The 23672-nt window shown below is 45.0% G+C and overlaps 2 protein-coding genes across 8 annotated transcripts in view; one reads left to right on the top strand and one right to left on the bottom strand.

The window, feature by feature from the left end:
* MIDEAS (mitotic deacetylase associated SANT domain protein) overlaps positions 1-23029 on the bottom strand; it is a 201317-nt gene extending 178288 nt beyond the window's left edge. The window contains exon 1 of one of the 2 annotated variants that reach the window (XM_033953218.1): positions 22218-23029. The gene's annotated coding sequence lies outside the window, so the exon portion shown is untranslated. The remainder of the gene's footprint in view (positions 1-22217) is intronic. The other variant, XM_033953214.1, reaches the window with a different exon arrangement.
* LOC117364211 (disintegrin and metalloproteinase domain-containing protein 15-like) overlaps positions 21195-23672 on the top strand; it is a 48722-nt gene continuing 46244 nt past the window's right edge. For 3 of the 6 annotated variants that reach the window (XM_033953222.1, XM_033953220.1, XM_033953223.1), the window contains exon 1: positions 21201-21840. In XM_033953222.1, the coding sequence (XP_033809113.1) occupies positions 21677-21840 (164 nt within the window). In that variant the 5' untranslated portion in view covers positions 21201-21676. Of the gene's footprint in view, positions 21841-23672 lie in introns of all 6 variants that reach the window. The other 3 variants (XM_033953221.1, XM_033953219.1, XM_033953224.1) reach the window with 3 other exon arrangements.

The raw sequence follows: 23672 nt of genomic DNA, 5'->3' as shown, positions 1-23672 counted from the left end.
TGAGGCGAGACACCGGGTCGCACTCCTGACGCCACTGGGACGCGAGGGTCCACTGAGGGATCCTCAGATGTAGCCTCGCAAACGGTGTGACATGTACCGTCGAGGCCATATGGCCCAGCAGCATCATCATGCGCTTGGCCGACACCTTCGACAGTTGAGAGACCTGGTGGCTCATCCGTACCAGGGCTTCCAACCGCTGGGTCGGCAGGTAGGAGCGTAGGCGCACCGTGTCCAGCACCGCACCTATGAATTGAAGAGACTGCGACGGCCTCAACTGAGACTTTGGAAAGTTTATCTCGAACCCGAGAGTTTGCAGGAAGGCAATAGACTGTTGGGTCGCTGAGATAACCCCCTCCCTGGTCGGGGCTTTGATGAGCCAATCGTCCAGGTAAGGGAACACGTGAAGTCCACGCGACCTGAGGGCTGCTGCAACCACCACCATGCACTTCGTGAATACTCGTGGGGACGCGGCCAGGCCGAAGGGCAGTACCCTGTACTGGAGGTGGAGGTCCCCCACCTGGAATCGTAAGAATCTTCGACAGGCGGGGTGCACCGGAACATGGGTGTATGCTTCCTTCAGGTCGAGGGAGCACATCCAGTCCCCTTCCTCCAAGAGGGGATACAGAACCGGGAGAGACAGCATTCGAAACTTCTCCCGGGCCAGGAATTTGTTGAGCTTCCTGAGGTCCAGTATGGGGCGCAGGTCCCCGGTCTTTTTTGGGACCAAGAAGTAGCGGGAGTAAAACCCCGTGCCCCACTGGTCCTTGGGGACCGGCTCGACCGCCCGAAGCTTCAAGAGGGCTTTGGCTTCGGTTATAAGGGTCGGTAGCTGCGAACGGTTGCAGGGGACTAAACTTGGGGGACTGTCCGGCGGCGAGGACACAAAGTTGAGCGAGTAGCCCTCGGAGACGATCCGGAGCACCCAAGCGTCTGAGGTAATCCCGGTCCATGCCTCCCGGAAGGACCGAAGACGGCCCCCGATAGGAAGGGGTTCTTGTGAAAGTGCAGAGGGGAACCCGCCCCGTCCGCTCAGCCCATCAAAAGGAAAGCGCTGGCTTAGAAGGGCCCTGCGCCGGGGCTTGGGGTTGTCCCCCTCTGCCTCGCTGAGACGGACGTCTCGGAGGCGGTCTCGAGAAAGCCGGGGTCGACTTCTGAGGGTATCGGCGCGGCGGAGGCCGAAAGGGTTTCTGCGGCGGGGGCCTAGGTTTGGGGCGGACCAGGGATGCTAGAGAGCGCTCCTGTTCCGACAAGCGCTTGGTCGCCGCGTCCAATGACTCGTCGAATAACTCGGACCCCACACAAGGCAAGTCTGCCAGGCGTTCCTGCAGGTTTGGGTCCATGTCGAGGGTGCGAAGCCAGGCCAAGCGGCGCATGGCCACCGCGAGGGCCGACACCCTCGAAACCAGCTCAAAGGCGTCGTACACTGCATGGAATAGGTACAACCGCAATTGAGACAGGTTGGACATAAACTTGTCGAATCCTGCTCTTTGGGAGTCCGGTAACGAGTTTCGATATTGAGGAAGGTCCTTCACCATACCACGCAAAAAGGAGGAAAAGGTGAAGGCGTAATTTAGAACCCTGGTGGCCATCAGGGAATTTGAATAGAGGCGACGGCCAAACTTGTCCAGGGTCCGCCCCTCCCTGCCTGGTGGAACCGCCGCAGAAACCCGTGAGGGCTGTGATTTTTTAAGAGCAGACTCCACCAGAAGGGACTGGTGTGAGAGCTGCGCCTTATCGAACCCTTTAGGGGGAATCGTCCTATACTTCGATTCCATTTTAGAAGGCACAGACGTGACTGTAAGAGGGTTTGACAAGTTCTTCAGCCAGGTTTGCAGAAGGACACTGTTGAGAGGGAGTCTAGGCACCTCCCTAGGAAGAGTGGGGAGGTCCTGTTCCTCCAAAAATTCTTTGGAATACCGAGAGCCTACCATCAGGTCAATCCCCAGGGCTTGGGCCATGTCCTGAACGAAGGATGAAAATGAGGACGGCCTAGCCTGGGGAGAGGGGGTTCTCGACCGCCCCACCGAGGAGAGGGGGGAGGCCTCATGGGAATAATGAGGGTCCCTAACCGATCCCGAATCCCAGGATCCCCTCTCGAGGGCCCTCGAGGGGGAAGGGGAAGTTATCCTCCTCGCAGAACCCTTGGGTGAGGACCCCGGGGTTCGTGGGACACTCTCCCGTTTCCTCGGCGAGGCGGCCCGGGAAGACTTCCCATGGGGTGAGCGGAGGAGCCTCGGGTTGTCGAGGCGCAGCTCCGACACCTGCAGCGCCTCGCCCCCGAACGACGAGGAACGGTCGCGCCGAGGCGAGCCTCGGGGCCGCTTGGACTTCCTCGATCGACGCCCCGTCCGAGGTCGCGTCGAGGGCGAGGCGTGTCTGGAAGACCCGGAGGAAGAGGAGGAAAGGCGGCGCACTCTGCGCAACTTTTCTTTGGGCCTTACACTGCGCTCAGGGGGTTCCCCCGAGGTCGAGGTCCGGGGCGGGGCCGAGACCGAGGTGAACGGGGCCACAGTACCCGAGACCGAGGTCGCCGAGGCCGGGGCTCCCGAGGGAGCCGAGGCCGGGGCCTCCGAGACCGAAGGCGCCCAGGCCGAGGTCGAGGCCGCCGGAACCGCAGCACGCTGCAACACTTCCAGGGCTCCCGACAGCTCCGATGAGATCAGAGCTCGGAGGAGATCCTGGAAGGCCGGAATCCCCACGAAGGTGGGGAGTTCCGAGTCCGGGGCACACTCCCTGGAGGGCGACCTCGGTCTCGAGTATTCCCTCGGGGTGTGCGGAGTCGAGGTCCGATGCGGGGCCGGGGTCGACCCACCCGCCTTGGCCTGACTCGAGGATGGCTTCTTTGCTGAAGGGGATGGAACAGAGGACTTACCCGAAGCTTGCTTCACTGACGACGCCTTCGAGGAAGAGGGCCGAGGCGAGGCCGAGGCCCCCGAGGACGCCGAGGCCGAGGTCAAGGCCGGGGCCGAAGCCGAGGCCGATGTCGAGGCCTTAGGCGGCGTTTAGACGGCGAACAATTCGGCCATTCTTGCCTTACGGCGACGGAGGGCCCTGTTTTGGAAGGTAGCACAGCGATCACACGAGTCTGTCGGATGTTCGGGCCCAAGACAGACAATGCACCACCGGTGAGGGTCAGTGATGGAAAGCAACCTCTCACACCGGCTGCACTTTTTGAATCCCGTAACAGGACGGGACATCCACGAAGAAAAAGAAGAAGGCCGGGAACGTACCGACGTCCCGCGGCCACGGCTTCCGGGAGCCCCCGGAGGCCGACGAAAAACGAAAGACTTTTTTTTTTTTTTTGAAAAGAAACGAAAGGAAAACAGCACCGCGAACTAATTCGAAGGGAAAAACAAACTAAACGCGGCAGCTAGAAGGCAAAAACACTGGAGCTCAGATCCACAGGGCTTTCTTGCTCCGCGGAAAAATTTGAACTGAGGACCACGAGGTGGGATGCACCCTCTAGTGGGCGAGAAGGCACGCACATGCGTGGTGCAGTGTGCAAACTTGAAACTTTAATCAAGTTTGCTTGAAAAGCTGTCCGCGCCGGGGCTCCGTAGATGACGTCACCCCACATGTGAGAATATCATGCCTGCTTGTCCTGGGATAAAAAATAATCCAGTGTCCCTATGTCAACATTTATTAGATTTTGAACTATCTAATTTCTGCAAACGAACAGGGGTCCAAAAAACTTCTATGTAACAAAAAAAAAATCCAAGTTTGTCTCGTAGATGCTGATGCTGTACATCTAATCCTCCAAGATCAAATCCATGACCATTGAGTAGCAGAAATCTGCTGCTTATTCTCAATGCTCCAAATATCTCAAACTTGTTTTTGGTTTCTTATTCATATAACCAGATATTAATTTATACCACTGGGCGGCCTGATGCCCTAGCAAATCTCAAAACACTTCTGCAGGAAATTAGAGAAGAGCATTAGTACAATGAAAATACCACCAAGTAAAGCAGAAACATTCTGGAGAGACTTATATGAAGATCCACTAGAACACAACTGAGAAGCATGAAGAATTTGGAAAAAGGCAAACACCAAAGTTAATGGAATGGCCTGAAGTAACTACAACAATTGGATAGCAGATTACAAAAAGATTCCCAAACAGGAAGAACCCTGGCCCAGATGGTGTGACCAATTTTTGGCTTGCAGTTAATGTCACTCTACTAACACCTGGCAGACTGCAAAAATCAATTGGCTAGGCAATCAGACAACACCACAATAGCTCATAACAGGAAGAACACTTCTTCCAAAGGGAGATTCATGTACCCTCAAAACAAGTATGTTTTCTCTTGCCTTCTCTAACTCTTGGTCCTTTATCTATACCTCTCTCTTTATTATGCTCCATTCTCCAACTTCACCTCTTAAATTGTGAATTTTGTATGCCACATTGAAATCAGTGATGGCCCATGCAGTATATCAAACTGTGGTAATATCTACATTTTTTTTTAATATAACTGTTTATTCACTTTTCTTCACTCTCCTTTGCTTTCTAAATGGGAGACTTCACCCAGTGCGCTGTTGCATTGCCCACTTTGGCGGGCCTGGCACTGGGTTTGCAAGTTTTATTCCCTCAACTCTACTATCTCTCCCTTTTTATCGTTATGCTTTAATGCACACTTTCCTCCTGGGGTGGATAATGCTAGCTTTGTGCGTTGGAAAGCAAAGGGGATTCATTTCTTGTTTCACCTGGTTGATGATGAGGGTCAGATAAAACTCTCTGACCTTCTCTGTGAGGAATTTGCTCTTCCTCCTACAGATGTCTATGCCTACCTCCAGATTCGCCATTACATTTCCTCCTTGCCTGGTATCCATCTTTCGGTTTCCTGTTGGGAGTTGTTGACGGAGGCCTTTACCTTTGGTTCCCAACAGCCTGTACCTTTAAAATTTCACCATAGACATTTGAAAAACGAATCCCCTTTGCTCGATTGTCTCAGATTGCAGGATGCTTGGGCGGGTGATTTAAATATAGTATTATCTGAGGAAGTAATCTTGAATGCCATAAAAAAAAAGTTACCTTTGTATAGTAAATACGCTGTTTTTTGGGAACAACATTACAAACTGACTCTTCGCTTGTATATCTCTCCTCGGAGAGCTTCCCTGACGGGGCTATGTCCAACTGCGGATTGCCGGTGCTGCAGTGCTCCTGACGCAGGTCTCGGCCACATGTTCTGGTCTTGTCCTTCCATACAACCCTTTTGGGACGCTGTTTTTCTTTTTGTGGACAGTACCTGGAACATTAAAGTCCGGCGTTCAGCCCTGATGTTGTTTGGAGCCTCCTTACACTTCCATCCCCATCAACCTGGGGCCTCCGCATTCCTCCATTGGGCTGCTTTGATTGCTATAAAATGTATTTTGATTAAGTGGATGGAGGCGGCTGCTCCTGATTATTCCCTCTGGTGTTGTCACATGATTACGCTTCTCTCTTGGGAACGGAGAGGAGTCCAGGATATTTCTTCCTTACCTGGCCGGGCCTTCCAACGAATTTGGGAACCCTTTTGGACCTCTATGTCACCAGTCGCCTTTTGAACTGTTAGACCACTAGCTTTTGTATCTTTGTTTTGTTTACAATGTTTTTTGTTTGGTATCAGTGAGAGGGGGAGGGGGGAGGTTGGGATGAGGGATGGGTTGGAGGGGAGGGTTTGGTTGCTTTTGGGTGAACTATAGAGCTGCCTTTGTTATCATATGTACTTTTTTTCTTTGGTTGCTTCTGGTGCTCAATAAAATATATTTAATGATAACTGTTTATTCAAAAGACAAAATACATGCAAAAAAGCAGATATAACATTTTCCAATATACAGCAGGACAGGTTATATCTACATTTATGTGCCAAGTGGCATGAGATTATCTTTAAACACGGGAAAAAAAAGTTACAAAATTTTTAACGTGACTAAGTATTGTAAAGATTGATCTTGGTAAATGGGAAATCATACACATCCTGGAAGGGGGTAAGGTTTTTTGGAATTGTTCAATGGATATATTTATGTTCTTATCAGAATTTTGTTTATTAATTAACTGATGGAAGGGAGGGGAAAATAATTTTTTATTAATAATCTTGGTAAGTTTATTGTGCTTCAATTTTAATATTCTATGTAAATGATTTATTATGCAAAATTGTAGTTTTAAAAATGAATAAAGATTGACAACCCCCCCCCCCCAAAAAAAAAAAACGTGACCACCCAGCGATTTTCAAATGTTCAAAAGTGTTTGCGCTGTAAAACTACCATTATAAAAAAAAAAAAAAAAAAAGGGTACCAGCTTATTGTTAATAACATCAAACTGATATAGGCATTGCACCACAGGAACCAATAAACAAGGCTGTTAAAAACTTACCAAAACAACTGAAAGTTTGTGTGAAAACTGAGGGTGGATACTTTGAGCATTCATAACGACTGCAAAATTCTAACAAATTGTTAATTTATCATTTGAATGATGTTATTTTACTGTGTTGCTGCTTAAATATTTTTAATGTGAAAAATCACTAGCTAGTAACGCTAAAATGTAAAAAACATCAACTTAGCTTAAGATCATTAATGTTTAGTAATCATATTTATTTTATTTATTAATTAAAAAATGTATATACTGCATACAACTATGAAGTTTCCATATCACATACATAGAATCTTGTTTCCCTCCAATTATCACATATAACATACACATGTCAAGACAACATCGTTAATCCTAAGCAGGTTACAAAATCACATATATAAAATACAAATTACATATAAAATACATAATAAACTTCAATAAAACAAAAATAAAAACAGTAACATTGAAATTCAAAGCAGCTGCTGAGAAAATGGCAAAAAAACTAAGGGGTTACCTTTTTTTTTTTTTTTTACTTCACCTCTCAGCTGTCTATTTATGTATGATTTATATGTAAGACTATCTTCTGCTGTTTTCCATAACTTTATTTTGGTGGCCATGGTTTTCAGTAGCAGGAGAGAGAAGCGGTGGAAAATGTATGGAGTCTTTGGAGACCATATAGTTTACAACTGTTGAAAATTGGGGTGGGAGTTGCATGTTTTAAATAAGTATGGAGGACATAGTGGACTTCCATTATTAGAAGTGATGGTTCCTTGGAGCCTCCACAAAGAAGTGGTATATTGCTAATATCTAAATAAAAAGGGATGGTAGGGAAGGGGCAGAGAGGGATTGAAACTGGGCCTCTTCTCCCTCAAACAGGAGATTGAGAGGGAACATGATCAAAACCTTCAAGATACCGAAGGGAATAGACTTAGTAGATAAGGACAGGTTGTTAACCCTCTCCAAGGTAGGGAGAACGAGGGCACTTTCTAAAATTGAAAGGGGATAGATTCCATATGAATATAAGGAAGTTCTTCTTCACCCAGAGAGTGGCAGAAAACTGGAATGCTCTTCCGGAGTCTGTCATAGGGGAAAACACTTCCAGGGATTCAAGACGAAGTTAGACAAGTTCTTGCTGAACCAGAACGTACGCAGGTAGGGCTAGTCTCAGTTAGGGCGCTGGTCTTTGACCTACGGCCCACCGCGTAAGCGGACTGCTGGGCACGATGGACCACTGGTTTGACCCAGCAGCGACAATTCTTATGTTCTTATGGTTAGAGGACTATTACAGGAGCAAAGGAGATAGGGAGCTGTACACACTAGGTGGGAAGGTATTAATGTGCTGGTAATCTGCAACAGACATAAATGGGATGAAATCTGACAAGATTATAACATGGGATGTGGGAAGTTTGGGGTCCCCAATAAAGCAAAAGAAAATATTAGCAGCGCTGAAGAGGTGACTTCAGGCGACCCATTTAACAGGTGCAGGGCATAAAAAATTGGGTTAGGGACTGGGTTGACAAATGCTATTATGCTACCTGTTCTTTTAGTATTGAGATCCTTATGCATAAAGCTATTCCATTTGTAGCAACATTCAGTGAGGAGAGAGAATGCTGGGAGGTGGGTGAATGTGCAGGGTTCATATTTTAGAATCCAGATGATTTTGGTGGCACTTTATGCACTAAAGGGGCTGATTCTACAAACAGTATCCCAATTGTAAACGGTGGCAGATATTCTACCACCATCTCACCAGCCAATCGGGACGCACGTTATAAAAAAATAATAATAATATATTCTGCGAAGGACGCCTACAATATAGCTGCCTGACTCGTGCCTACAGAGGCATCTAGACATGCCTATTGATGCCCAAGGCCAGCATGGGCATGGTTTCCACCGGAAGTGGCCTTGGGCATCCGTTAAGCATGAGACAGACGCCTTAAATGTAAGCCTGTAAAATGCTGGCCCACATTTAAAGGTGTCTATTAGAAGAAAACAAAAGATGCGAATCACTAAAGGTTGCTGATGCATGATTGATATGTGATTGGTGGCTGCTGAGATTGGCGTCCTTTAGAGAATCAGACACTAAATGGCCCTAACGAGAGGGGTTTTTCCATACAATTACTGGAGATTTTATTACGATATCAAAAGAAAGGAATAATAGTAATAAGTGACAAATAATAACATGGCAGTGTTGGAACTAGACAGAGATAGCACCAACAAGAAATGAGAGCGGAAAAAGCAGTAACGTGGAGCAAAATAATTTCCTATATACACTCTAAAATGAAAGCCCTGAACCCAAGAGATTAAATTTTTTTATTTATTGATATAACAAAAAAATGATACAAATACAAAAAGTCACATAGAAAGCATACAAAAGGTGAATAGCTAGAACTGATGCACTGGTACTCTCTGGCACATACCCAATGGATGCACATAACACCCCCCCCTCCCAACCAAAACAAAAGAAAGGATGTGTGCAGTCATAATAGTATAGAAATAACAGCAACGAAACAACTATTACTGTAAATCTACAGAACCCAAGAGATTTTAGCAGTCACCCAAATTTACAAATTAGCATAAATCACAGATGGCAAGTACAATAACCCCCATGACAAGAGAATTTATAACTAATCAGAGGCTACTTAATGCAGCTTTACATTATAGGGCTCAACATGGATATTATTAATATGGTAATAAAGGAGGGTACTTGCATAGCTAGATTAGTGCACAAGGCCCAGGGATCCAAATTTATACCTTATATAGAAAAGGCTAATGGAAGGAGACAAAAAAAAAATCAGGCCTTTCAACAATATTATTACAAACTAGTCTTTAAGCTAGTTACATTAATGGGTGCTAGAATAAGAGTTTTTACCTCATGCAAAATTGTCTTTTCTTTAATAAGACATTAACTATTTTTCTCTGCAGTCCTCCAAGTACCCTATTTTTTCTGCAGCCCTCACAGTTAAAGTTTAACATCTTTCCTTTCTCAAAACTGACACATTTCAATCACTATATGAAAAATAAAATCATTTTCCCTATCTTTGTTGTCTGGTGACTTTATTTTTCTGTGCTTTTAACTATGTTGCCAGGGCCTCCTGCTTGCTTTTCCTTTGGTCCTCCTTCCCTCCCCAACCAACATCTCTCTCTCTCTCCCTCCATGAGTTCAACTTTTCACTCTCTGCCCTATCCCCCTTCCCCAGTGTAATATTTCTCCTTCCCTCCTTTCTGCCCTCCCCATCCATCTCACCCTCTCCACGTCCAACACTTTCTGCGTCCTGCACACTTTCCCTCTCTGTCATTGCCTCTTCCTTCAGTGGCATTCCTCTTTCCCACCCCCAAACTCAACATGCTCTCTCCCCATGCATCATCTCACCCTCAGCTCCAGTGTAGCACCTTTCCTTTCCCTCTCTTTCTGCCAGATTCAGCAGCATCTCTTCTCCCTTTCTTTTACCTCCCCCCTGTCCAGCAGTACCCCTTCCCTTCTCCCCTGTCCAGCAGCACCTCTTCTCCCTTCCTTTTACCTCCCCTGTCCAGCAGTAGCCCTTATCCCTTCCTTTTATCTCACCCCCTATCCATGTTCTCCCTTCCTTTTACCTCCCCACTGTCTAGCAGTACCTTTCTCTCTTCCCTGCTCCCCCTGTCCTGCATCTGCTAACTTTAGCCACGGTTTCATCAGGCAGCCTCAGGACTTTTGCTAGCTAAAGCTAAACTAAAGCTAGCTGCCACTGCTGGTCCAGGGGTGAGAAGAAGAGGAGTCCTGCCAGCATATAGCCAGCAGAAGGCAGGAAGTCAGCCGGCGTCGATGAAAGGGGCAGAAGGCAGGAAATCAGCTGATGCTGGCACGTGTGATTGGCGGTAGAAGGCAAGATTATTGTACTGTGCATACGGAGGCATAGAGATACGGAGTTTCAAGTACGCATGCGTGCTAAGGGTATTAATATTATAGATTCTATACTAGATCAAATATCAATGACACTCTTATTACAGAACCTTTACAGCAAATAGAACTCGCAGAACCGAATGCAACAGATCTGAAGAAGATATGACTAAAGCCATGGAGCAGTTGGTCCATCATACAACATCTGGCCCGGATGGCTTCCCCACTGAATACACTTTGCCACAAAAGTATAAAAAAAAAGAGCGTCCAAGTTATATAAAATTATGCAAGAAGTGAAAAAGGAAGTGGTAATCCCCTTTGACAACCTCTGGGCTGAAGAATTGAATTTAATCCCAGATGAAATAGACTTTTGGTCTCTATCAGCTCGGCCCACTATGTCAGCTTCAACTTGCCAATCTACATATTTTGTTTTGCATAGGGCCTATCTGACCCCTAATAAAATCGCCAAGTTTAAACTCTCAACCTCATCAAGAAAGTGCTGGTCATATAATTCTCAGCCTGACACTCTTATACGTCTCCTTTTTAATTGTCCTAATGTACATTTAGCCGAAAATACTTTCTATAACTCATTTAGACAGTGGTATCTCTATCTCTTACAGTCATTATTTTGCGCTCCTTGTGCCCAGATATCTCGATCTCATCAAAGTACTTTAAAATATTTGACATTATGGGCTTAGGGTACCGGTCTTTGACCAGAGGGCCGCTGCGTGAGCGGACTGCTGGGCATGATGGACCACTGGTCTGACCCAGCAGCGGCAATTCTTATGTTCTTATAGCTCCTTTTACTAAGGTGCGTTAGGGCCTTAATGCTCGGAATAGCATGCGCTAAATTGCCACATGCACTAGACCTTAACGCCAGCATTGAGCTGGCATTATTCTAGAAGCGTACCGCGCGGTTTAGAGCATGGTAATTTTGTGCATGCGCTGAAAATGCTAGCGCACCTTAGTAAAAGGAGCCCTATGATTGCTCTGGCTATCCATCATATTGCCTGTAATTGGAAAGATAACTCCAATCTCAATTTTCACGAATGGTAGAATCACTTGTGTATGATTAGGAAATATGAAGAAATAGCTTTCAAATTTAATAACATTGACATTTACAATCTGAAATGGGCCCCACTAGGTGATTTTTGTTGAAACCTATTATAGTTAAACAAGGCTCCTTTGTTTCTGATTAAAGATTCTGCAGCTCGTGTGTATTTGTTTTATTTTATGTTTACTTTAGTTTATTAGTATATGTTCTATTTTATGTATAAATTTATATTAAGTTATTCGATTTCCTTTATTTTTGATTGATATGTGTAATTTATATGTAAGATATATTATTTGAAAAAGTTAATAAAAATTATATTTTAAAAAAAAAATGGCTATCATTCCCCTCAAACTTTGCTTTTGTGACCAGGACATTGATCTTTTGAAATTTACCTTTTTTTGCAGAACATTCCAGATTGATTCCAAGTTGAGTAAACTTAGGGTCTCTTTTACTACGGTGCAGACATCCGTCAGATGCATTTTGCTATGTATGTGGCCAATTTATTAAGTCAAGAGGGAAAAAGTACTCCATAGAAGCATCTGCTAAGATGTGCAATGCCTACAAGACATATTTCGGCATGCATGTTGAGGATCAAGACAAACCTTAGGCACCTTACTTCATATGTAAGCACTGCAAAAAAAAAAAAAACCTCTGGAAGGTAAGACAATATTGTTTCTCACTAGGATGGTAGAATTTTCTGCTATAAAATTTCTTAGAATATTAATTTTTAAAAATATTTACATTTAAAAATTTTCAATGTTATTTGAAAATATATCATATATGATATATGTTGTGAGAATCTCAGACACATTAGTCATAGATTAAATAAATTTATTGTTTTCATTACCACAGTTTCGTTTTGTTCTTCTACAGGATGATAGAGAGGTGAAAAGAGAGCCATGAAATCAGCTGTCCCAAAAATTGGCGGGAACCCACCGACCACTCAAGCAATTGCTGTTTCTGCATGGTGGACCCTTCCAAATGTTGAACTGGCAAGCATGCATCTGCAATCATATCCAGACACTCCTTCATCCATTGCCCCAGTGCCACATTGCCCTGAGCTCTTCATACCCACTCCCCAAGAGAGAAAGCAGCTGTCTTCAGAAGAGTGTAGCAAATCAGAGTGAGGGAGACATTATAGATCCAGTTTACGATATCAGTAGTGCAGTTGATGACAGAAACCCATACTATCCAAACCAAAAAGACCTCAACAACTTGATCAGAGATATTAGTTTCACCAAGTCCAATGCCAAGCAGTAGAACTTGTTGGATGAAAGTGTTTAAGTCATAGATCAGAAAAAGCATCACTAAGCTTTTTCCACCTTCTTCACCTGTCAAGATGAGTTCTGCTTCTGCCATGTGACCAATCTGTTTGAAGCAACTGGAATTGCCTGTAACCCGAAAGAATGTCATCTCTTCATCAACAGCTCATCCAGGAGTCTCTTCCACTGGCTCACTCAGTGCACCTCAAAGAGGATTACAACAGCATCAAGACCTTACTAGGCACCTTATAGTATGATGAGTAAAGCTAGGATATCAATGGAGACTTCAAAATGGTGCGTTACTAATGGGTCTACAAGGCAGTTTTACAAAGTTTCCCTGCTATCTCTTCATTTGGCACGGCAGGGACACAAAGGTGCACTACTAAAAGTGGGACTGGCCACAGTGGACCGAGTTCTCTATGGGGAGAAACAACATCAAATAGGAACTGCTGGTGACCCTCCGGAAGGTGCTGATGCCACCACTGCCCATCAAATTGGATCTAATTAAACAATTTGTCAGAACTCTAGATAAGGAGTAGCAGCCTTCAAGTACCTTCAAGACATCTGCCCTAATCTGTCTGAGGCAGAGGTCAAAGTTGGTGTCTTTGTTGGACCACAGATAAAGATGATCCTGGAGTGCAAGGAATTTCCTATGAAGCTAACTAGAAAGGAGAAAGCAGCTTGTGACAGCTTTGTTGTACTGGTTTGGGGCTTTCTGGACCATCATAAGGCTGAAAACCACATGGAGTTGGTTGAGAATCTGGTGAAGAATTACAGTATAATGGGCAGTATGATGTCCCACAAAGTCCTTGTCCTTGATGCTCATCTTGAGACTTTTAAGGAGAACATGAGAGCATACTCAGAGGAGCAAGGTAAGTGCTTCCACCAGGATATATTGGACTTCATACAATGCTACAAAGGACAATATAATGAGAACATGATGTGAGACTACATCTGGAGGCTAATTTGTAAAGTGACTTACAATATAATCACAAATCTATAAAAACTACTCACTTCTAAATCTTCTGTGGTCATCTTTGTATAACTTCAATATAAACAGAGGTGTTTTCCAATATGTTCCCAACTGTGAACCAAAAAATCTCCACCCTTGCAACAGTTTGAGGCCCAATCTCCCTCTCTGATCAGTTTCAAGTTTATTTAAAATTTCTTATACCACCTAATCAGACTTCTAAGCGGTGTGCAAAATCATAAAAACATATATTGGCTAAAATACAAACTTAAAATGACAAGGTATCTCTAGGGATGACTACTACATTCAAAGACATTAAAAACCACGACAAACAGGAACAGAAGGCAAGAACTACAATATTCAAAGTAAAAGAGAACGTATAGGGGAAAAACAGTAGGAGGGGTTGCTGAAGGTAAAATCATTTTAGGTTGCCCTTACAAAGGCAGTTAGATCTCAAAGACGTCAAGAATTAGAAATGTTTTCAGCTTTGTCTTGAATTGACTCATCTCGTAAATAAGCTGCCCAAAAGTTCCCTATCATTCTAATCTAGACCTAGCTAGTCCGAGATCACTGTGAGGTACCCCTTTCCCCATAACAAGATTATTAGAAACCTATTATCCCCATGTATCCTCTCGCATCCCCATTCACACCTCCTTATAATATTCACTCTTCCAAATCATGTTTGCCACCTTGTTTACAATAAAGCTATAGCAATAGAAAGACAGTCATGGGAACCACCAGAACTTTCTGTCTTTCTTTGTAATGTTTCTGTGCATAAAACCTGGCAGCTTAGAACTTTAAACCCAGCTTAAATACATTCCGAAGTAGCAAACTGTGAGGCTTTCCTTCATACTAAAATGGTGTCTTCAAAGTCTTGCAAAGCCATGGCCAAAAATCACTTTAGGATAGTCTTGGCTGCCTCTGTTGCCACATTCATTCATCTCAATCTCTCTGTTCCCCACTATCATTCACTCTCTCACACAATCCAGAGCCTAGACCCTTTTCCCCGAAGACAAAAAAAGTCTCCTTACTCCTGGAATCTCCCACAACTTTACCACCTTTCTTAAGAATCAGCCAAGCATTCGGCCATTTGTAATGGGACAGAACTCTGTTTCAGATTGGCTCCTGGAATAAGTAAGATATTAGGTCCAGGACTAAAGCATAATAAAATTATGCCCTAGAGTCTATGGACTGCTTTAGCGGAAATTCAGTTTATCTGTGTATTCCACTGTGATTTACTGTTGAAGATACTTTATGCTGGAGCAGACAGCCCTATCCTAGATAAAAGTATAAACAAGGGCACTCTCTAGGCCATCAATCTTCCCGTACAAGATAGATAAGGTCCCAGTCATACTGTCTCTCCAGTTTGTTAAATGCTCTATGGCATTCAATCCAAATCAGGCACGATTATATTTATATTTATCCAATCACAATGGGAAGTTATATGCTATGAATCCTGGTTCGAAATTTGGTGGGCAAATTGCAGCACCTCAAGTACCTGCTGAAAAAATGTTGTTACTTTGCCCTTGTAATGGATCCTCAAGCGTGCAGGATAAAGACGTGCAAATTGTACGTTTTTCTTATATAGGAGGGGGCAAGTTGACGAAAATTCCTTTCACTTGGCCACTACTGTGGATGAATAATCCTGGAAACAAAGAACTGGTTTGTTATTTAAGTTACCAGTCCTGTGCTCCTCCAGGCCCACGGTATCTCTTGCTTATGGACTTAAATTAAGCACCTTGAGAATAACAGTTCTGGACCATGCTCCTAGAGCTCCTGCTGGGCTGAGCCTGTGGGCCCGCTCTATTCTCAAAGGACCCGTTGATGATGATTGCAGATTCAAGGACTGGGTTATCCACGTTTCTAAGAATCATCTCAATTCTCCCTTTTGGATCGACTCCAGTAGCTCAATGAGTCTAAGATTCAAGCATCACAACCTATTTTCAAGTTCATCTATCTTTTCTTCCTACTGGCTCATTTTTTTAATTAAATATTTATAACTTTCAAAACAAATTTTCAAGTTAATACTTGTAAAGGAAAACAGAGATAAGTCATAACAAATTTACCAATAATGTTCAACATAACACTCTACAAAGTACCTTTATATTACAGGCTCATCTAAATATACAATCAAGTTTTCTTTTTTTTTTTTTTTTTTAGTCACAATCACATGAAATCAAGAATTTTTATCGCACACAAAAACACCCACACAAAGCCACAGTTACATTTCATGCAAAACTACATTTTTGCATATGGTATTACTGTGCAAATATTAGAATAGATGTTACTTTGCACATCACACATTTCAAAAGTTAAACTACACAAAACTTTGCAAGCTCACAGTATTTGACATATTTTCACATTACTATTTTTGTCAGGTGCACCAATTTCAGTACCTAGAGGTCAAACTTCTGTACAAAAAGCTTCATAATTTTCTCTGTTTGTAAGTTATCCCACACTAGAATATGTCCTCCTACCACTATACAGTAATTTATCTGTAGTGAAAATATATGCAAATTCACTTTTCCTTTACAAGAGCAATCTCCCACTTCAGACCCATGCAGACCTTTCACTTGCTTTCTCCACTCCCTGGAGGGTGCCAACAAAGCAATTGGTGCCCCCTATATTCTAGAAGCTAAAAACAAACCTGTTGATGGGTTTAGCAACCCCCCCAAAAAAACCCAATAATAATAATTTATTCCATGGATCTCTATGGGCTCCTTTTACAAAGGCGCACGACTTTTCATCACGCGCTAACCCCCACGCTAGCCAAAAACTACCGCCTGCTCAAGAAGAGGCGGTAGCAGCTAGCGCGTCCGTCAGTTTAGCGCACACTATTATGTGCATTAAACCACTAGCGCGTCTTTGTAAAAGGAGCCCTATATATTGAAAAACATCCTCATCCTTGCTCCCACCACACAACCTTATCACTCCCCTCCTCCATTTCCTGCTCCATAGTACTCCAGTAATTTCAGTCTTCTCCTGCTCCACTGCCCACACAGGTGGATTGTTCTTCCTTCCTCCAGCCTAGAATGCCAAACTCATCATTCTTCTCCTTCTATCCAAGACTCACATGCCTCCTCTACCACCTCATCCCTTCAGCTGCCTTCCAAGGGGTCCAGACATGTTCACTGCCTCCAATCAGGACGGGGGATGACAAAGTTGTCTCTCAGGACTCAGCAGGCTCCAAACTGTTTCCCACTACTGGCTCTTGTAACAAATTCATTCTGTTAGCTGGCCAGCAGTTCTTTAACCTCTCTCTTCATCCACTCACCAGTGGTCAAAATTTCTGCAGTGGTAAGAAGGTAAGTGTATTTTTGAAAGATTGTGTATACCTATGTATTGTACGGTCTTTACTTCATGAGGTGTTGTGCAGCAGTCTACTGTAAAAAGCTGTTCTTGATGCTCCAGAATTTTACATTTCAATTTAAACAGTGGCTTCAAAATAAAGCAAGGCCAGAAAGGCACCTTCAACTGGCATATAAACCTCCAGTTGAGACCAGCTGATGAAGCAGAAGGAAAATGCATACACCTAATGCAGCTTAAAAATCGCATACTGCGGATGTTCTCGGGCATCCTGCAGTAACTGCAAAATTAGTGCATAGGTTAATATGTATATTTTTGGGAGGAGAGGATGGAGAGTGGGCATTCTTAAGCTAGCACAGGGGTAGGCAATTCCGGTCCTTGAGAGCCACAGGCAGGTCAAGTTTTCAAGATATCCACAATGAATATATACAAGATGGATTTGCATGCACTACCTCCTTGAGAAGCAAATCTATCTCATGCATATTTATTGTGGATATCCTGAAAATCTGACCTGCCTGTGGCTCTTGAAACCCAGAATTGCCTACCCTGAGTTAGCACATTTACATTAGCACATATTAACTAAGCGCAGGAATAACGTGTGAACCCTAAGGCCCTGATTCTGTATAGGACGCCCGGGAGAGGTGTCCTATTCAGAATCGGGTCTACACTAAACCCCGATTCTGTAACCGGCGTCCATGTTACAGATGCTGGTTAGAGAATCGGGTTAGATTAGACACGGCCCGCTACACTTATCGCAGCAAGAGATCTCTCTGCCGCTATAAGTATAGCGGGCCGCAGCCACCTGTCCGATTGCAGGCAGGAGGGTGCCCAAACCCTCCTGCCAGAAGATGCCCCCCCCCGACACTACTGATCGCTGGCAGGAGGGTGCCCAAACCCTCCTGCCAGAAGATGCCCCCCCCCGACACTACCGATCGCTGGCAGGAGGGTGCCCAATCCCTCCTGCCCAAAGACGCACCCCCTCCGCATCCTTCTCCCCCCGCGCTAACAGCCCCCAAACCTCCACCCCACCAAACTAACCTTTTCTTTTGGCCAGACGGGTCTTGCCCGTCCAGCCGGCAGGCCCGCCTCGTCGAAATGAAGCAGGCCCGCCCCTTCCCGGCCCATCCCGCCGAAGCCTAAGGCCTGATTGGCCCAGGCTCTAGAAGCCTGGACCAATCAGGCCTAAGGCATAGTGGGTTCGCCCATCCACACTAAGTCTAAGGCCTGATTGGCCCAGGCACCCTCCTGCCAGCGATCAGTAGTGTCGGGGGGGGGGCATCTTCTGGCAGGAGGGTTTGGGCACCCTCCTGCCAGCGATCGGTAGTGTCGGGGGGGAGCATCTACTGGCAGGAGGGTTTGGGCACCCTCCTGCCGGCAATCGGACAGAGAGATCCCTTGCCGCAATAAGTATAGCGGCCACGTCTACTTACAATGTAGACCAGCATTTTGTTGGCCTACATTGTAAGCGTCTCTTCCTCTACTAGGGAGACGCGTAGGGCTGCCTAGGTTCACCTAAGGCCCGCCTAAGGCCCTTAGGCGAGCTTAGGCATCTTGCGGGCCTCCCTAGGCTCCCGGAAGCGCCTTCAATATAGGTGGCCTTGCTGGGGAGCATTTTTTTAAAAAACGTGCATCCCGATTGGCTGATTAGACAGCTGTAGGATGCCTACAACTGCCTAAAATCGGGACGCACTTTGTAGAATCAGGGCCTAAATGCCTACAAAATGGGTGGTAGTACAAGTGCTCTCACAGTATTTTTTTTTTTATCACCACACACTAATGGCAAAATTAGCTCATGACTATTAATACAAAAAAAAAATAGAAAATCAGCTATTTTATGGCTGCAGAAAAAATGGGTTTAGCGCAAGGAGAAAAACCTGCATAAGATGTGATAAGGTCACTTTTTGCCGCAGCTCATTACAAAAACAGATACATTACCCATTCACAAACACCAACAAAAGCATAATACAGCTATGATGTAGCAATGATCCACCCGCCTCTAGAGATGGATCTTGACATAATGAATACTCGATAAACTTTACATTAGTGCAACAGCAAAAAAAAACCCAACCACCCATCCTCTCCACCCCAATTAAACATCCAAGCGTCCTGTGGTTTCTTTAAGACACCCCCTTACTCCCTCCCTAGTATTCCCTAGCAACCACTTCTGACAGTGAACGTTAGATCAAAGATGTTAGTTTTTCATTAAGTATTGTCCAGGACCATTTATGTTGATGATAATAACTGTGTCTCTTTGCCACCACTACTGTAGGTCCTCTTTTATGAGGTTTCTACCGCAGCCCAAGACACTAAATACTCCAACTCTGCTCCAGCACCAATAGAAATTTTATGAGCAACTGAGCATTTAGCACTCCAGGCCGCGGTAGAAACCTCTATCACAGCTTAGTAAAAGAGGGGGGTTAATTTTTAGTAATATATTTCAGGCTCTCAGCTGAACTCAGGATTTGTGTCTTAACCTAGCTTTCCTACTCAGTTTTAAAGTTCATTGGGAAAAAGAAAAATCCCATTACCCAACCTAATCAATTAACAATAATAAAGATATCCTGACTATGTAATTCCAAAATACTGTACCCAAGTACCAGAAAATGCTGTGAATATTTACATTTTATACTCCTCCCCCCCAAAAAAATATACATGAACCACCAACTTATTTGTGTCAGCATATACCCACAAAGTACTATCACAGACTCACCAAATATTTATATGTAATCAGGTGTCTTCAAAAGAATAAAGGTGTTTCACAACATACACCAGATTGGAGTATCCATAACAAAATGCATGGTATTAGGTCAAACACAATACAATTGCCAAAATTATGTTGTTACAAACAGAACAGCAAAACAATGAGAAATCTGCCAGTGGGAAACCTTGCCTAAAAAGTCCAATACCACAATGATTAGTTATTGGGTTTAAAAAGGTAGAGATGTCAGGTTGCTCAACCAAGATCTACAGTGCTTAAGTGAACTCTATCTGGTCTCTCTGCTGCCCCCCAGTGCCATCATGTTTGATGATTTAGGTCAGTGGCCTCCAACCTTTTTCATGTAAAGGGCCACAGTGAATACAAGAAAACTGAGTGCCACCAAAAGATTTCAAGCTTACACATACTACTAATTTTGTAAATCTACTTTATTTTGGATTGTCAACAGTAGCAAATTCCATAAATGAGACACCTGCCTAAGATTGTTTGCAGTTACTATAGCAAGTGGGCAAGATTGAAATGAATGCATTTACAGGATTTGAAGAGCGTTTCAGCCAACTGTTTGAGGGACACACATTGGAGACCACTGATTTAGATGGTTACAAAGCTAAAGACTACTGTGACCCAACCCCCTTCCTTCAGGTCTGCCTAGGGCAGGGTCAGCTCCTTGGGACAACATATGGGTATCCTGACTACAGTGAAAAGATTCCGGGAAGGATAAAGAGATGGGAAAGTTTTGGTATAATATATATGATCCCAGACTCTTGACAAATACAAACTTTGGTATCTGCTTTCCCAGTAGGTTCAGCAGACAGAAACTAACACACGATGGAGAGCAGTTAACTGCAAAATGGGGAAGGCAATGAAAGTGAAAAAGTGGCCCACCAAGAGCATGTTTACCTTGCTAGTTTGAGAGGCACCGAACCTTGCCTAGAGGTTCTGAACTGGACTTCTTACTTGAATATGAAGGTACAGAAAATGATTTATTTAAAAACACCCGAAATGTGTTTTCCTGAGGTTAAAGTTTTCGTTCTTGAAAACCTTACTAGCTACTGGGGGGAGGGGCAGTTTTCTCCTGCTCTTCAACTGGAATGATTTCGAACACCGTAGGCCTTAATTTACTGGGGATATTTCCCTTATATATATATATATATATTTTTTTAATATCCTGTCGCTTAGGCTCAGTGCATTGACAGTTCTCGGCAAGAAAGCAAGTACCACAGCACATTCCGGATCATGGGCCACAAATCCGGCAGCTAGGTGTGTCTGTTGTGCAATGAGGCGGCGGGGGTGGGGAAAACATCTGCAGCATGGCCAGCAGAGCCACGGCGCGTGAAATCTGAGCCAAAATTTGAGCTTTCGTCCTCCACGCAGCGATGCGCCGCACTGGCGGTCAACCTTTAAGGCCGGCCCTCTGACTCTCGAACGCGAACCAAAAATAAATAAAACCAAAAGAGACAAAACAAAACCTAATCAATCGTAGGCTTTGGGTCAAAGGACAAAGAGGAAGTTGGCAACTTCCACCATGGGCTCCGCACTCTACTTTACTACCGGTATTTGCAAGACAAAATCTGCGTTTTGTCCTGCACAGAAAGTCTTGCGCAATTTAGCCTGGTATAAAGTGCAGCAATGCAGAGCGCCATGCAATCACCTTTTTAATTACACAGTGTCACCCGAACCTGGGGCGGGAGAGACGATGGCTTCGAGCTTTGAAAAGGAGAAAATTAAGAAAGAGAAGTCTGCAAAATCGGGAAACAAATCGAAATGTTCTTTTATTTATTTATTTTCAAACTACGCCGCAGACTAGCCAGTCGGTGCGATCTGCACGGGCCCTCGGCTCGTAAGCTGTCAGTGAAAAAAAACTCGCGCGTTTTCAGCCCCGACCACTGTGGAGTTTTGTTTGCTGCGCCCAGGATACCGCGAGCGGCGGCGACGATCCCCCCCTCCCCCCCACACACTTTATAACAGTCCTCAAAGACTCCCTTTAGCACATTAGTTCAACATGGACGCCCCAAGTATAAACTTCCAAATGAGGCGGCAAGACAAGAATGTGCAGTATGCTGTGTGGCCGCTTTCAGGCACTGCCTTGGCTGCACCCCCCCCCCCCTCAGGAAAACATCTGAAACAGCGTAGCTGATGGAAATACGGGCCGATCTTGCTGGCGTCATTTATTAAATGAAAACACTAAAAGTATTATTGGTTTTCCTCAATATTAAAAAAATGCAAGTACTAGATGCTGCTTTTCAGATTCAATTAATCACCGAACTATACACCTTCCTTATGAAGATTCTACAGAGAAAACAACACAAAAGTAACACTACTCGAGGGCAGATGGCACGGTAAGAACCCGGGCCTTTAAACAGCCAGCCAGCCAGAGGAATCCGTTTGATTTCACTTTTTTTTCTTTCTCCAAAGGCTGATTCCCTGCATAAACCAACGAAAAAGAGCGGCGGGCAAGGAGGGGTGGGAAGGGCTCCTCTAGGGGGGTCCCCGGGAGCAGTTCCGGGTGCGCAGATCAGAGCATAGCTGCACGCTCTCTGCAAAAGGAGGGTGGCTCTGAAGCTTATTGCCCGGCTCCAGGAATACATCGTAAAGCAAAATCCCTTTTTACTGAGAAAGAAACGCCACCCATTAACAAGACGGAGCTCGAGAGCAAAATTAAAACAAAACTCTGAACGAAAAATAAGAATGTACAGAAACCCACAATGCTCTTTACCTGGCAGATGAAGTCGCAGGATTTCCCCTTTAGCTCTTATACTCCAGCAAGGGGGGCCAAGAGCAATCAAACAAAAAAGTTGTTTTCTTGCAGGCAGGCTGCCTCCCTCACTCCCTGCAGTCGTCACTTCCTTGTCTGGGCACAGCACAGCAAATCATTCCTCTGTGTGACAGCTCCGGCAATTCGCGGCCGGTAACTTCACTCGCTGCCTCTCCCAGCTCGAGATTCCTGGGCTGCAGCAATCCTGGCACTCCCTCCTTGCAGGGCTCTTTCCGGCCCTCCCGCTGCTGCGAGCTATCCGGCACTCCTATCTCTCCGCGCCTATTACAGCAAGACTCCCAGCACTCCCTTTCCTCCTCCTGACCTACAGTTTGAAGAACCCCCCCCCCCTAACAACCTAACTGTACTCCCTTTCGTCCCGTCTGCTTGTGCACCCTGCAACAATCTCTGCACTCCCTCCTGCAGCTGCTGCAGAGAACCCTGCACTCTCTCCCAACCCTGCAGTCCCTCTCCTCCTTAGCCCTACCGCTGCAACAATCCCAGCACTCCCTCCTCTCCTTCAGCAGCTGCTGCAAAGAGCTTCGGCATTCCCGCCTCCTATTGCTGCAACAATCCCAGCACTCCCTCTTGTTCTGCAGCTGCTGCAAGAACCTGCACTCACTCCTCTCTCTGTATGATACAAGAACTCCTGCACTTTCTCTCCTCCGGGTCCTCCCTAGCCCTTCTGCTGTAAGAATCCTAGTCTTCCATTCTCTGCTGCTGTAAGAACCCCTGTACTCCCCTTCCACCTGCTGCCACTTTTGATATCCTTCCCTGCACTCCCTCTTCTATTACCCCTATCCCACCAATCCTGTTAGTCCCTCCTCTTTTCCTTTCAGCCTGCTCCAGAAAGTTAAACATGGAACACTCCCATAACCCCCCCCCCTCCATGCTGTTAAACTCAACTCAACATTCTCCCTATTCTTCTGCTCATGGACCAGTTGGCACTTCCTTTCTACTCTATAAATTTGGCACTTTACTTATCTGCCAAGGTAATTCTTCACCCCTTCTGCATTTTACATTGTATAAATTAATGCAGTGGTTCTGAACCCTGTCCTGAAGGACCACCAGGCCAGTTGGGTTTTGGGGATAGCCCTAATGAATATGCATGGAGCAGATTTGCATGCCTGTCACCTCCATTATATGCAAATATCTCTCATGCATATTCATTAGGGCTATCCCCAAACCCGACTGGCATGGTGGTCCTTCAGGACAGGGTTGGGAACCACTGAATTAATGCATGTTAACTGCTAAGGCACCATATCAACTGCAGCATTAACAGTTAATGCAGTGGTTCCCAACCCTGTCCTGGAGGACCACCAGGCCAATCGGGTTTTCAGGCTAACCCTAATGAATATGCATTGAGCAGATTTGCATGCCTGTCACTTCCATTATATGCAAAATTCTCTCATGCAT

Source organism: Geotrypetes seraphini, chromosome 7 (assembly GCF_902459505.1).
Source record: "Geotrypetes seraphini chromosome 7, aGeoSer1.1, whole genome shotgun sequence".
Taxonomy (NCBI): Eukaryota; Metazoa; Chordata; class Amphibia; order Gymnophiona; family Dermophiidae; genus Geotrypetes; species Geotrypetes seraphini.
This window is presented reverse-complemented; position numbering and strand designations above follow the sequence as displayed.